Below are 15,054 nucleotides of genomic sequence, written 5' to 3' on the forward strand. Positions count from 1 at the left end.
GCTAGTCAGAAAACGTTCCTTTGAGCTCGCGGTAATTTTCCACTTGCATGGGTCCACCAGAGCAACACTAATTTGTTTCATGGGTTCCAGCCAACAAGGAGAGAGGCGGGAGTCGTAGGTGTGGTGGGTGGTGATGGAGGAGGTGTTGTTGGAGTGACTGTGATGGAGTAGGCGTTGGAGCTGGTGTTGGTGGAGGGTAATGGAAAAGAGGGTGGTGTTAATATAGGTGGTGATGGAGAAGGGTATGTGGGAGTGATTGTGGTGTTGTGGATGGTGTTGGAGGAGGGTTGGGGGAAGTGGTGGTGATGATGGTGGTGCTGGTGTTGGAGAAGGGTAGTGGGAGGAACCGTAGCGGTGATGCTGGTGCTGGATGCGTTGTTAAAGGTAGGTGGAAAAGGTGATGGTGATGGTGGGGACTGTGGTGGTGATGATGATGGTGGTGATGGTGATGAAGATATTGATGGTGATGGTGACGGAGATGGTGAAGGCGATGGTCGTGAAGGTGATGGTGATAACGATAGTGAAACTAATAATAATAATAAGAATGGTAATAATAATAATAATAATAATAGTAATGATAATAATAATAATGATAATAATAATAATAATAATAATAATAATAATAATAATAATAATGATAATAATAATAATAATGATAATAATAATAATAATAATAATAATAATAATGATAATAATAATAATAATGATAATAATAATAATCATAATAACAATAATAATAATAATAGTTGATATATTAATAATAATAGTTAATATAATAATAATAATAATAGTAATAATAATAATAATGATAATGATAATAATAATAATGATAATAATAATAATAATAATAATAATAATAATAATAATAATAATAACAATAATAATAATAATAGTTAATATAATAATAATAGTAATAATAATAATGATAATGATAATAATAAAAACAATAATGATAATGATAATAATAGTAATAATGACCATAATCATTAATAGTAGTAGTAGTAGTAGTAGTAGTAGTAGTAGTAGTAGTAGTAATAGTAGTAGTAGTAGACAGTATGCTGTTCTAGCTGACAAGACCCTAGTTCCACCTTAGCGGAGGGGCGGTTTGCCAGCTGATCTCATTAATAACGCAGGTCTTCTTATCGCCGTTCGCGGTTGACGAAATATCCCCCCCCCCCCAAAAAAAAAAATGTCATGACGTCAAATGCCGTTAAGTTACGTCAAAGTCCATCCAGAGGTTTCCATTAGTATCCTGCAGTCACGTGATCTCGTTTGACGCCAGTGCAACGCGCGGCTTCCGCCAATCAACCGCCGATCCAGGTACGCAATGGCAGTCTGGCCCGGCAGAAGTCTTATTATATCCATGAAGGAAGTTGCTCGAGAGAGAGAGAGATCCAGACGAGATCTCTCCGAGATGACGATGCTGCTCGAACGCCGGCGAACCTACGACGGAGAGAGAGAGAGAGAGAGAGAGAGAGAGAGAGAGAGAGAGAGAGAGAGAGAGAGAGAGAGAGACGGTATCACAGAACTATACAAGACATTTCAACGCCCAATTTTCCTATTGGATTCCTCCCTCAAGACACCAGTTTGTCTTGCTGGTCGCCGTCTTATCTCTCTCTCTCTCTCTCTCTCTCTCTCTCTCTCTCTCTCTCTCTCTCTCTCTCTCTCTCTCTCACCACGGCGCCGCCATCATCCCGTCTTGCCTCGTCCAGCCGCAGGAGGTAGCCCCGTCTCCCAACACCCGACCCTCCCGGCCCCGCTATGCGCACAACGCTAGAAATCTTGTTGCCTCTCGTAAACTCCTCCGCCACTGCCTGCCCCTGACACCCTCCCTCACTGCCCTCATCCACCACTACCACTACCGCCGCCGCCGCTTTACCGCAGGACACGGGTATCCCACACCTCGTACCTCAACTCCACAGTCCAGGCTGTGGAGTGAGGAATATATTTCAGTGTGTGTGTGTGTGTGTGTGTGTGTGTGTGTGTGTGTGTGTGTGTGTGTGTGTGTCTGTGTCATATTTACATCATGCAGGCTTTAAAATTTCCCATTCCCATCAGCATTCACTTCATACGCTCATTCGTATTTTCACATCTTTTTTTTTTCTTACACGTTGTCGTCTTTTTCATGCAGTGTTCTCTACCCATACTATCCCCATAGCTTCCGACGAACTTGCTCACTGGCCAAGTCATCAAACTGGTTTTCAAAAAAAGGGAGTGTCATCAATATACGTTTATTTCTACGTGGAGCTTATTGCCAAATCGCTACTGTTCCGTTGCTGTAATGAAGTTTTCGTCCATCCCTCCTCGTATTACTCCTTACCCAGCATACGGTCATGCCATCTGGTTAGGTCCGTAACTTCTTTCCATGTCAAGGGATCTTTAAATGCCTGCCATTGTCATACGCCCTGAGGAACTTGGAAGTAGTCCCCAAATCTCTCTCTCTCTCTCTCTCTCTCTCTCTCTCTCTCTCTCTCTCTCTCTCTCTCTCTCTCTCTCTCTCCTGCTCAATTATGGATGGTTCAAAGACTTCTCTCGTCTACTCCGGATCAAATGTTTCTCACGATGACGTTAATCACGCATTCTGTTGAGGTTTTTTTTTTTCTGTGGTGGTTCTGTGTGTTTCTTAATATGAGGAGGCTCTGCTGTTGATGCCTATTGTGATCTGGGTCGAACATACGTTAAGCAGGTCTAGTTGAACATCCCGTCCATCTACCTAACGTCCACGAGAACATGATATTTTCACGGTAGACAGGATGTAGAAAGATCTTAGACGGTGGCCAAGATATAAAACGATTCTTGACGGTAGACAGGATGTGACACAAGTTTTGGCGGTGGTTAGAATGCAATGACTTTTGACGTTAGCCAGGAGCTAGCACAATTTTCGACGATAGCTAAGTTGTAGCACGATAGCCAGGAGCCAGCACAATTTTCGACGATAGCCAGGTTGTAGCACGATAGCCAGGGGCAAATACGATTTTTGACGATAGTCAGGATGTAGCATGATAGCCAGGGGCAAATACGATTTTTGACGATAGCCAGGATATAACACGATAGCCAAGAGCAAACATGATTTTCGACGATAGCCAGGATGTAAATTGCTCCTTTTTCGTAACTGTTATAACGTGATGTTCTGATGATAGGTTGGGCACTACATTAACTCGATGGCCCTTTTACATGCGCTTTCCGTCATATGTGCATCCTGACGTGACAAACAAAAGTCACATCTGTCCCCACCTTTTTCACTTTGTGCATCTTACATTTACAGGAACAATTTCTTTCACAAAATGTTGTTTATGTAGGTTACTTGTTGTGTTTGCAGGTTACTTGTTGTTTTATAGGTCACTTGTTGTTTTTGTAGGTCACTTGTTGTTTTTGTAGGTCACTTGTTGTTTTTGTAGGTCACTTGTTGTTTTTGTAGGTCACTTGTTGTTTTTGTAGGTTACTTGTTGTTTTATAGGTCACTTGTTGTTTTATAGGTCACTTGTTGTTTTTGTAGGTCACTTGTTGTTTTTGTAGGTCACTTGTTTTTGTAGGTCACTTGTTGTTGTTGTAGGTCACTTGTTGTTTTTGTAGGTTACTTGTTGTTTTTGTAGGTCACTTGTTGTTTTTGTAGGTCACTTGTTGTTTTTGTAGGTCACTTGTTGTTTTTGTAGGTCACTTGTTTTTATAGGTCACTTGTTGTTTTTGTAGGTCACTTGTTGTTTTTGTAGGTCACTTGTTGTTTTTGTAGGTCACTTGTTTTTATAGGTCACTTGTTGTTTTTGTAGGTCACTTGTTGTTTTGTAGGTCACTTTTTGTTTATATAGGTCACTTGTTTTTATAGGTCACTTGTTTTTGTAGGTCACTTGTTGTTTTTGTAGGTCACTTGTTGTTTTTGTAGGTCACTTGTTGTTTTTGTAGGTCACTTGTTGTTTTTGTAGGTCAGGGCAGCATGCTGTACCCTCTAACAGTCCTTACCTTACCTCAGTGTCCCACCATTATCAGCAGATGTGTGCTTGACTATGTCATTCCACTCTTAGCAAGTCATTTACGTACATCCGAGACAGCCGTGGTCCCGAAACATTCTTCTAAGGAAGCCCACTCGTCACTCTGTCCCAGATGAGAGAAATCGCATCCTCGATATTGTTCCCCTGCTTCGTCCCGTGAAGTAACTAACATTTCGAACCGTCCATCAGTCGTCTGTGAGCAAAAGCCTCAAAAAAAAAAAAAAGTCCTTCTGGTAGACCAAGAATAGATGGGTATTCCACCCACACCCCGTTTTCTACGTGTTTCCGCACTCTATCGTAGATGCCCAACCTACCCAATGGCCCAATTCTTCCCAAATACCCATTTCCGAAGCCATGGTGTCTCTCCTCTCACCCAAGTAATCCTTACCAGTCGAAGAACCTTTCCTCTCCATCCAGATCATCCTCGCCACCACCTACTCGGTGATGATTAAGCTCCGTAATAAAAAATCCATCCTCCGGGCTATTCATACACAGCCTACTTCCCGCGAACTCCTAAAACATTTTCCCCTAATGGCCTTTTGTGCGAGTTCATCTCCTTCACAAGTCATCTTAGGTCCTGTCCTTTGCCGTTTTTATCAAGGTCCCACTCCAGTCCCCTGCTGGGAAAGTGGCAGCGGGGGGGTCAGAAGACCTGAATGGCAGATGCATTTTGGAGACTTTACGTTCAGCTCTTCACACGCGGGCAGTCGTCTGTCTCATTAACTTTCCTGTCGGAATTCCTCTTTCGTACTAACTGATCCTGTGCTGCTAAGTTGCAGGTGTGGAAGCCTATGAGGTAGATTAGGGATATCTTTTGACTTCTGTATAGTATAGATTTCATTCTTGTTTTCCTCATCACTTCTGTTCTTTTCAGTGTGTGCATCCAGTCTTTTGTCTAACGATGCCTGAATAGAGTGCCTTCCGCGTACCACACACCTCCCAATGCCTTTTCGTCATTATCATTATTGCATTTCCCTTAATAAAACCTGTATGTAATTCCGTTCCTTTCTGGCCAGATCAATCCCAGCTCTGCCTGCGATGCATCTGGCTTAAGCTGTCACTTGCGTCGTCCTTGATTTTAATTTCTTTCACCGTTTCCTCAGAGTCTCTCAGCATTTCCGTAAGTAATCTTCAGTGAAGACCTTGTACTGCTTGTATCTCCTGATGCTCTAATGCCAGCTCTCTCTCTCTCTCTCTCTCTCTCTCTCTCTCTCTCTCTCTCTCTCTCTCTCTCTCTCTCTCTCTGGTGCCTCTATCGTCCTTGATCTCCTTCCGCACTATCTTCACTCTCTCCGCTACTTCCTCCCCTATGCCTTTGTCTTCAGGAGCACGTTGCTCAAGACCTCGCTGTTACAAGGGCTTGTCGTCCAGTCTTATCCTTCCCCTTCTCCTACTGCTAAGTGATTCCTCCTGGGTACGACATACCCCCGGCCGCGCAAGCCTCGCCCACCCCTTCTCACGGTTTTACACCGCCCCCCCGCACAATCCTCCTTGATGGTTCTATCTCTGAAGCGATCTCCGTGTCCAGTACCTCCAAGAGCACGGCTGCTCCTCTGTTCTCCCTCGACCAACTTATCTTCCCTACACCACTTGATCTGCGCTGCTCTAGTCAGGCCCCCAGATATCACGACCAATCTGTTCCCCACATTAGTTTTTTTTTTTTCCCTGTGCGATACTTTGAGCGGGTTATGTTGCTCGGGAGACCATCCCATCACCCATCCATCTCCACTTCGGTCAAGTCGACCAACAGCAGGTCCTCTTTGTACTTCGACCACTCGCTCCTAATGTTCTCCAGCGCTTCCTGCAGTTCTTCACCCCCTGCCCACCCAGCCGGCACTCCAGTCCTCCCCCACTGGCCTTCTCTGTGACTTCCTCTCCTAATGTGTGTCGGGTTCATACCCTCTGCTGTAATTCTCTTGGCTTAATTGACTCTGATTTCAATTTCCTCCAAACCATCTTTGGGGTTGGCCTTCCTCCCTTGTGAGACGCTTAATTCGACTTATCATTAGTCTTTAGCTCACGTGTTGCCCTCGTGTTTTGTTGTTGTTGTTGTTGTGATTGTTGTTTATGAGTTATGGGATGAAAGCTGCTTGTGTTGCCCCATCTCCTAAACTGGTATACGTATATGTACCATGCCTTTACTTCTGTGCGTGGACAAACACACACACACACACACACACACACACACACACACACACACAAAACCCAGCCTAAGATAGGTACCCATCTACAGAGTAGCCCAAAAGGAAGGATGAACAGCAGGGATTGGCTGTGGGACGACTGCCGCACCTAGGATTCGAGCCCATACAGGCCCGCACCCGGGCGGGCCCGTATTAATTCATCGTCAGTAATTGTAAAAATGTGTGTGTAAATATACATCTGTTTGGATGGATGGGTGTTGGTGTATGTGTCTGTATTTGCATTTGTCTGTGTGTTTGTGAATGCGTGCTTGTATAAGGTAGACCTGGCGTATGAGTGGAAATGCCAATTTGTAATTACCTATTTGTACAGTATAGGGAGGGAGTTATACGCTCGTGGAGCCCCAAATCTATTACGTTATTTATCATGTCTGTGTGTGTGTGTGTGTGTGTGTGTGTGTGTGTGTGTGTGTATTATTACCTATTTGCAATTATGTATCTGTGAAGGGGATAGGGCGTCCTCCACTCGCGGGGGTGCTATCTCTCAACTGTCCACACTGTGTCTGTGTGGTGTGAATTTTCGATATGATGAATCTTCTTTTTTAACCATTATATGAACAATAACTTTACTCACTTTCTCGCTCACGTTTTGTGCCTGCTGCTGTACACAGAACTCTTCTCTCTCTCTCTCTCTCTCTCTCTCTCTCTCTCTCTCTCTCTCTCTCTCTCTCTCTCTCTCTCTCTCTCCTTCGCAGCACAATAGATCTGACCCACTATTGTGTTCCGCTTAACACTATATCCTCAGGAAGGCAACGGAAAAATATGAGGAGAACAATGGCCGGTTGGGAGCCAGCCGAATGGCCCAAAACACGTTACTCCTCATTGCCTAACGTGTGCAGCGCAGGCCGGCGGGCTCAAATTGGTCGTGATGGGCGCTTTAAGCACCTGATTCTTGCAGGGGAAAATGGATACTACAGTCTCTCCTCGCATCTTATTTCTGTTCCACTGGTCGGTTACTCGCCCCTATTTCGCTGTTCGTATAAGGTTGGGTGCTCTTGATCTCGTTACTAAGCCTCCATGATTGGCCATTCTCCATTCTGGTATGAGTAGCTATTCTCCCCCATCCCTACTCCTGTATGGACGGCCAGTCGTCTCCGTCTCTATTCTTCTAATGTCAGCCACTTTCCTCCATCTTTATTCCTCCATGAATGGCCAGTTTGTTTACTTCCATCTCTACCTTTTTATGAATTTCCATCGTCCTCCATCTCTCCTCCCTCGTGAAGGATATAGCTTTCCTCCATCACTTCTCGTCCATCACTAGTCTCTCTTTCCTCCATCTGTACTCCACCACGACTGGTCACACTTCTCCATCTCTACTCCTCCATGACTGGCACACTTTCCCCCATCTCTGATCCTCCATGACCAACCTTTCTCGTTTATTTCTACTCAGATCAGCCAATCTATCTGAGATTGGCTCCCCTGTGACACACCGCTCGCGTTCAATACATTTCCTCAGCGACTGTCTGCTTCACCATCTGTTATGTGAGTGGCCAATCACACTATTCCGATCTTTACTCTGCCACAAGTGGCCGTTCTTCCCACTTCTCTTTCGACAGACTGGCAGGTGTTTAACTATTTTCTATCCCATGAGTATCCTACTCTCCTTCAGTCATAGTACTCCATTCCTGATCGTTCTAATCCTTCTCTATCCCTAATCATGAATCCTTTACTGGCCACTATCCCTTCTAATCCCTACGTGATTGTCAAATCAACAATCGATGGCTATCCTCCCATCTCTTTCCACTCTAACCACTAACCATTCTACCCACTCATTACTCATGACTAGCCATTCTACCCTCCCGTTCATCTTCCCCTCCCAATTCAGATGGGCCTCTCTAACTCATTCTCATTCCTCCATGCCTGGCTCCTCTACCCGTCTTTAGCCCATTGCTATTCATTCTACCTACTTAACATGCTACTCCATAATGACGGGACACTCCTATCCATCTCTAAATCAAATCACCTTCAAAAACCAATCCTTAGTCTTTCTCACTTTCAACGGACGGAGGACCCTCTCTCCCTAAAGGAGCCTAACTTACCCTCTCCTTACGTGGAGTTCAGTCAGCCTCAAACGATACGAAAGCCCAACTGAAAACCTACGCAAACATTTAATTCATACAATGGAAATGTACAAAAACGTTTTAGCCTCGGCACCCTACACTATAAAACGCACACGAAGACACAAACGTTCATCGTTCACACAGGAAGCTGTTTCGTTTGGGATAATCATTTGTAGCGAGTTTGGTCGTCGCTTCAAATCCTCTACTTAATAATGCACTCCCTCGCCTAGGAAGTTCTACAATGAGGAGGATGAACGTATCAAATGTATTTCCACAAACTGTGCAAATCGCCCCCCTCTTTCCTTGTCAATACCACACGCACACCTCCGAGCCTCACGCCCCTTCCTCTCCGCCCCAAAAAGTCGACACGAGACAGAGGAGTCAACTTCAAAAGCAATTTCACGATACGAAATTAGATGGTCACAGCTGAATGATCTCTGAGGTTATCATAGTCAAGTAGATTTATATGGTGGATTAATGATAGTAATCACAAATTCCCCTCCATGGGAATCGAACGATAGTGAGGGGCCCAAGCCTGATGTAATTACTCCCTGTTTCATGATGATGATTGTAATGGTGGTCGAGATTTTGAAAGTACTGACCTTTGTGGCTCCTCCAGGGAGATAGCAAGAGATGATTCTCCGACAATTTAGAGTTTTATATAAAGGTGAAACAGAAGTATTTTTGACGCCTATTTTACTTCAAGCCTTGATATCCACCCTGGATTCTGAGCGTGAGAATGTGTTGCTAATTTTGTGAATGAGAGAAAGACATTGAGAGCTGAACAGGTCTGGGTCTGTCAGTGTTTGTGTTTCCAATGGACGAAGGGGTAAGGGTATGTCCTGGATCAGTGCTGGGATATACGACAGTGGGTTGAAGGAACGTGTATGGGCCAGTTTTGGAATATAACCTGATGGCTGTACGGGCCCAGAATACTGTATATCTAAATCAGCAACATTTCGTTGGATGAAGGGACCAGAATATGTCTGGTTGTTGCCAGTAAAATACTACGGTAGATGTAGCGACAACTGTCGAGTCATATGACCCACGTAACATGACCCAGGTTTAGATCTCCATGAAAGAGGCAAAAATATATTCCCCAGACCCGACGCAATGCCGGAAACAATCTTTTGTCTGTCCGAGGTACATCTAAATGAACAACTGTTGTAGATATTTTGCTTTTTTGTGTAATATTCATCCCTTCATAGTTCCTCCATACAAGAATAAGATTTCTCACCGTAGCGGTAGTAGTAGTACTAGTAGTAGTAGTAGTAGTAGATGTAGTAGTAGTAGTAGCAGGTGGTAGTAGTAGTGGTTGTAGTGGTGGTAGTACTAGTGGCAGTAGTAGTATTAGTAGCAGTGGTAGTAGAAGTATAGTAGTAGTAGTAGTAGTAGTAGTAGTAGCAGTGGTAGTAACAGTGGTGGTAGTAATAGTAGTGGTAGTAGTAGTGGCAGTAGTAGTAGTGGTAGTAATAGTAGTAGTAGTAGCAGTAGTCGTAGTAGTAAGTGGTGGGTGGCTACCGACCTGGGTGAGGTATATTACCGGCACTAGCGCACCTGGGTTAGCGACGACTGAGCAGTGATCAGCACTTCAGCAGCTATCAGATTTCACTCCCCTGGCCCAGGTAGCTGTCTTTTCTTTCTGCCCCGAACCTACATACATGGGCTGTAGCAAACAATATAACCACCTTACCTCACACGTACATCATTTGACAGCACGTATCATACACGACAGGTTCCACATAGTCTCGTATCAAGAGTGTACTCTCTCCTGGCCGGGCCTCCCTCCCATCCCTTGGTAAACAATCGTACCACAGTGCGCTCGAGAGGGAAACCAAGACACCGAGAACACAAACCACACAGCGTAACACCCCCTGACGACGGATGAGGCGCGCAATGGAGATAGATAGATTGATAGATTGATAGATAGATAGATAGACAGATAGATAGACATATAGATAGAAAGACAGAGAGATAGATAGATAGATAGATAGACATAAAGCATCAAGGGCCCAGATCACATGCTTCCAGAACTAACCAAAATCTCCCCCTGTCAATTCCTGCGTGTACTCCCATGTCTGCAGTGCACGGTCCTTGGTGTTGCCTCTGCCTCAAGGTACACACACACACACACACACACACACACACACACACACACACCTGCGCCACAAACAAGAACAACAACACATCATTTGATCTTGCTCTTTAGGTGGTGTGGTGTGGGAGGGTGAGGTACACACTCACACCCACCCCCTGGTTCTTCTTCCTATATGAACTCACGTTTTAATTTCTTTAATTATATTTATCCCCCGCAGGGCTGACGTGATTCCTCCATGATGGCCGCCTGACCAGCCCGCCCCAGCAGTGGCCAGAAGCCCCACCCCCCGCCCCCTCCCCCTCATAGCCACGCCCCCGTCATGCGGGTGGCGGGCACCAGGGGCAGAAGGAGGGTGGTGTCTCTCCTGCTGGTGCTCCTGCTGGCCCACCTGCTCCTGCTCCTGCTCCTGCTCCTGCTGCTCCGCCGTGACCAGCTGGCCCCTCCTGCTGCTGCCGCTGCCGCTGGCGGCGACGCCGCTTCGGCCGCCCCTCCCGCCCTACCTCACACCAGGTTCCTAGGTACGTCCGACGTAAGGCGTGGTCTGTAGCCACCTTCACAGTCACTGGGTTGACAATGGTTTAACTTCCACAGTGGTTTGATACCGACTGTGGTTTAATATTCACAGTGGTTTGATATCCACAATGATTTAACATTCAAAGCGGTTTAACATTCACGGTGGTTTGATATCCACCATGGTTTAACATCCACAGTGGTTTAAGATCCATGATGATTTAACATACACAGTGGTGTAATATCAACAATGGTTTAACATTCACAGTGGTTTAATATCCACCATGGTTTAACATTCACAGTGGTTTAACATTTTTTTGGACGACATTTAAAAGTTGTTCTAGACACCAGTGAATGTTGACACCATTCAGTGATCTAGGGTTCAGCTTAGCCTATACCTCGTCCAGCATCAGTGAATGCTCTCCAGCCATTAGCAGTATGGAAGATCCGTCCTGCATACAGTGTGGGGGAAATCATTATCGCCAGCTAAAATCATCCGTAAAAACTGCGATGCCTTGCGGGATTTTCTGGGTCTTGTCTGAGACCATCCACATTATCTGCGTGCCACCATAAACTTTTCACAGTCCCGGAGATTCAGCGCGAGGCCTCCGGCATCCTTTGAGTTCCATACATGACCCATGGAGCCTCAGGGTTCGACTTGAGGTCTATAGAATCTCCTTCGGCTCTCTGGTTGTCATCTTAGGTCCTTAGAAATCTTCTGGGCTTAGAATGAGAGCTTTAGAATCTCTTGGTCACAAATCTGAAGTCTCCAGTTTACAGAATCCTCTGATTTTAGAACGAGATCCTTGGAGTTCCGAATCCCATAAATTCCACTTGGGGTCTATATGATAAACTCCTGAAATACGTGTCTTGTCTCAAGAGTCATTTTGGTCCATTTGAGACCATTTGACGTTCTGGTCCTCCGTATTCACCGCAAGACAGAAGAATAACGTTAACAATCTCACCGATAAATCGCTTGACACCCCATCAAAGAGATCTGGTAAACCATAGAAGTCAAAGCATGGCTGACGCACAAGCCAAACCACGCTGTCTCCTCTTGTCTTTTTCGGAATCATTCTCTCATACTATATCGTTATCCTCTTTTGTTCATCCCCGTTCCGATCATCTACGTACTTTCACCGTCCATGTGATTCTCACCTCGGCACCTCTCGTATTCATCCCCTCACCACAACTAGTGACTCCAACTCCGGCACATCTTCAAGACCAGCCACATGATCGATAGCAAACTCAGTGGGATCGTGCCTCGCCCCCCTGCTGCAACCCCCACTAGGGATTATGGCTATAATGCATTGACGTCAACGCTACCCATGAGGGAACCTTCCAATTCATATCCTATTTAGCACGACACGAAGACTAATGGTGAAATGGTCGTAAATATCATCCGACAGATGATAATGGATGGTTGATAGATACTCAGCAGCGCATGATTTAAGGATGTTGAGAATATCGTATACTGAATTCTGGGCTGGTGGTGATTACTATCATTCATAAAGATCAATCATTTTGAGTATGCGCATTAAATATTATTAGTTACAGATTTCACAAACAAGAATAACATTTTTCCGACTTCAGTCGTGCCATCTTAAATGAATAATAGCAGCCCGTTACATTAAGGATGAATAGCATTAGTACTTCTTTGTACGCCGTTCCGAAAGATGCACCGAAGAGCAGTGTTAGATATTATATAAGAACTTTTTTTTTCATATAACCTTACGTAATTCCATGGCCTTATTTCTTAGCCGAAGGGACACAGGCTACATTTCCTTCGGTAATGACTGGCAATACTGACGAATTTACCTAGATACTCTAGCCTGTCACACTGTGGCTCTAGGCCACGCGTTAATTAATCATACTTGACATACCTGGCCACAGCCGAATTAAAAAGACGTTTCGCCGGTGAATGGCTGGCGCTATTTTGTTATTACTACGAGTGTTAACTACTGGCGGTGTATTTCCCGCCATGCATGATACCGATGGTAAAGAACGCCATGAGCCTTTGTATGGAAACATAAACAACAAATGGATACTCGCTGGTGTGCGGAGGAATTCACCACCCTCAGGGGAGGGTACTTCCTCCTAGCAAAGTAATCAAGGATTATCATCACAAAACGTGTGTTGATGGGTGGATGTGGCGGCGCTGTTTCTCGTGCGGAGGCAGCCACTCTGATGCGTCAGAGAGACGGCGGCATGAGGGCTATCACCAGGGTATTTGCGGTAAACAGATTAATGAAGGCAGGTCGACTGGTACGCTGGCGGCGTCCCCGCATGACTGGTTTGCTACTAGGATCGTCGACTGGTACTATGATGGCCTCCTCGCTTGACCGGTTCGCTTCTACCTTGTCGACTGGTTTACTGGTAGCCTCCCGGAACGCTTGACCGGCTCGCTGTTACCTTGTCGACTTGTCCTCTGTGGACTTTCCCGCTTGACTGGTTTCCTACAACCCTCCTAATGATCCCTTGAGCACAAACATGGCCCAGTCATATCTAAAACCTCCGCTACGCGATCTAAACTTCTTCCTATATAAGAACGAGTTCACCCAGTGAGCTTCCTTCGTTGTTTGAGAAGCGGCACTTAATGACTGACTTCAAAGTGGACGTGATGTGCATGACCAACTAACTACATTCTTTCTTTACCGAGTAATTAGCTTCTAGTTAAGCCTGAAGTCGCGTTTTTCTTGGAAATTTTTGATTATCATTTATCAATTATCGATGAGTGACTGGAATGTTTCTCATGATCTCATGTGTGCAGGTGGAGGACGGACTAAACGTATGTATATACTCACTTGAGTTCGACAACCCACGAGTGTGCTACAGGCTAAAGACTTTCCCAAGTGATTGTCTCGTTCCTCGGCTGCCCTAACCTGCTGACACACACACACACACACACACACACACACACACACACCCTCTTCCTAGGCTTGTTATTTATCTCTATTCATCCTCTTGCACACTCTTCGTTACGCTTATTGATCACACTTCAGTCTATTCAACCATGTTGTTATTTCTTACTGTGTAACAAGCGCGTGATATTCTGCCTTAACTAACGCGCGAGTCTCAACTTGTGTTATGCTGGGGGAAGAAGCGTACGACAGTTTTAATCAAGGGACAGGTTGTGGCAGCGCGTGCAGGCTGGGCGGCCTTACAAGTAACTGTACCCTGCAGGCGCACGAAGTGCCTCAGAATACACACACACACACACACACACACACACCCTCGTCGCGTGTGTCTTGCGCTGCTGTGCTTGAGTTCAGACGTTCCTTGAGTGTCGAGGTAATTAGGGATCGAAACATTTGACGAACATTGTCCATCCTTTTATAGTGATTAAAGGGAATGACAAAGCGTGTTCGGAGGACAGTGTCCGTAAGGGATTATGTGATGAAAGTCGCTGGTGGATGTTAACGAGAAAACATGTTGGTAAGAAAACACTGATGAGAAGCCCTGTGAGGGAAAGGTGGGTGTAAGTGGGAATATATCGTTGCGACAGGATGTTCGGGAGACTGTATATTTGGAGGGTACGGCACAGCAACGAGAGGATGCCAGTGAAAGTATGGTCGATGACTGAGTGTTCTTAAAGAGTATGTTATATACGTATGAAGAAGCATATTGTAGAGGTATGTAAGGACGATAGTGCTGTGGTTGGACACATGGCAAATGGACTTCATCACAGACAGAAAATAATGCATTTTGATGGTAAAGTTATTAAACACGAATGTAAGAATGTTCGGTAAGTCATCATCAGAATTATAAGAAGAAATTGGAGATACATATGAGATACACAAGGCCGTCCCCACTTGTATATGATAAAGCAGACTGAATGGTTAGCCTCGCAATCAGAAATATGAACAATACAACGAACTACGCAAGCTTTGCAATGCCCTCTATTCAGTCTGCACTTACAATACGTTGTTCAGTTCTTGGTTAACAGACTTCATCAAATACGAAGAAACTTTAGAACGAATGCAAAAAACACCAAAACAACCAATTCCACCCCTCAGATGTGAACCTTGTGAAATCATTCAAAATTCTCGATCTATTTTCTCAAAATGAGAGAAATACACTGACTCATTGATCTAAGAGAAGTTTTCAAAAAGATGATTTGGATCATATAACACGACAATTTCTTCGCGTTGGATAAACACACTGGCTAGAAATAACGGTATGAAGTTAAAGGGAAGATGTAA

General features: G+C 44.8%; 2 protein-coding genes across 8 annotated transcripts in view; one reads left to right on the forward strand and one right to left on the reverse strand.

Annotated features, from left to right (window-relative positions):
- LOC139755421 (two pore potassium channel protein sup-9-like) overlaps nt 1–15,054 on the reverse strand; it is an 872,258-nt gene that overhangs the window by 402,351 nt on the left and 454,853 nt on the right. The window lies entirely within an intron of this gene.
- The window catches only part of LOC139755420 (uncharacterized), a 295,738-nt gene that overhangs the window by 247,894 nt on the left and 32,790 nt on the right, over nt 1–15,054 (forward strand). For all 6 annotated transcript variants that reach the window (XM_071673707.1, XM_071673709.1, XM_071673711.1 and 3 more), the window contains exon 3: nt 10,560–10,860. In XM_071673707.1, the coding sequence (XP_071529808.1) occupies nt 10,662–10,860 (199 nt within the window). In that variant the 5' untranslated portion in view covers nt 10,560–10,661. The remainder of the gene's footprint in view (nt 1–10,559; nt 10,861–15,054) is intronic.

Source organism: Panulirus ornatus, chromosome 19 (genome assembly GCF_036320965.1).
Source record: "Panulirus ornatus isolate Po-2019 chromosome 19, ASM3632096v1, whole genome shotgun sequence".
Lineage (NCBI taxonomy): Eukaryota > Metazoa > Arthropoda > Malacostraca > Decapoda > Palinuridae > Panulirus > Panulirus ornatus.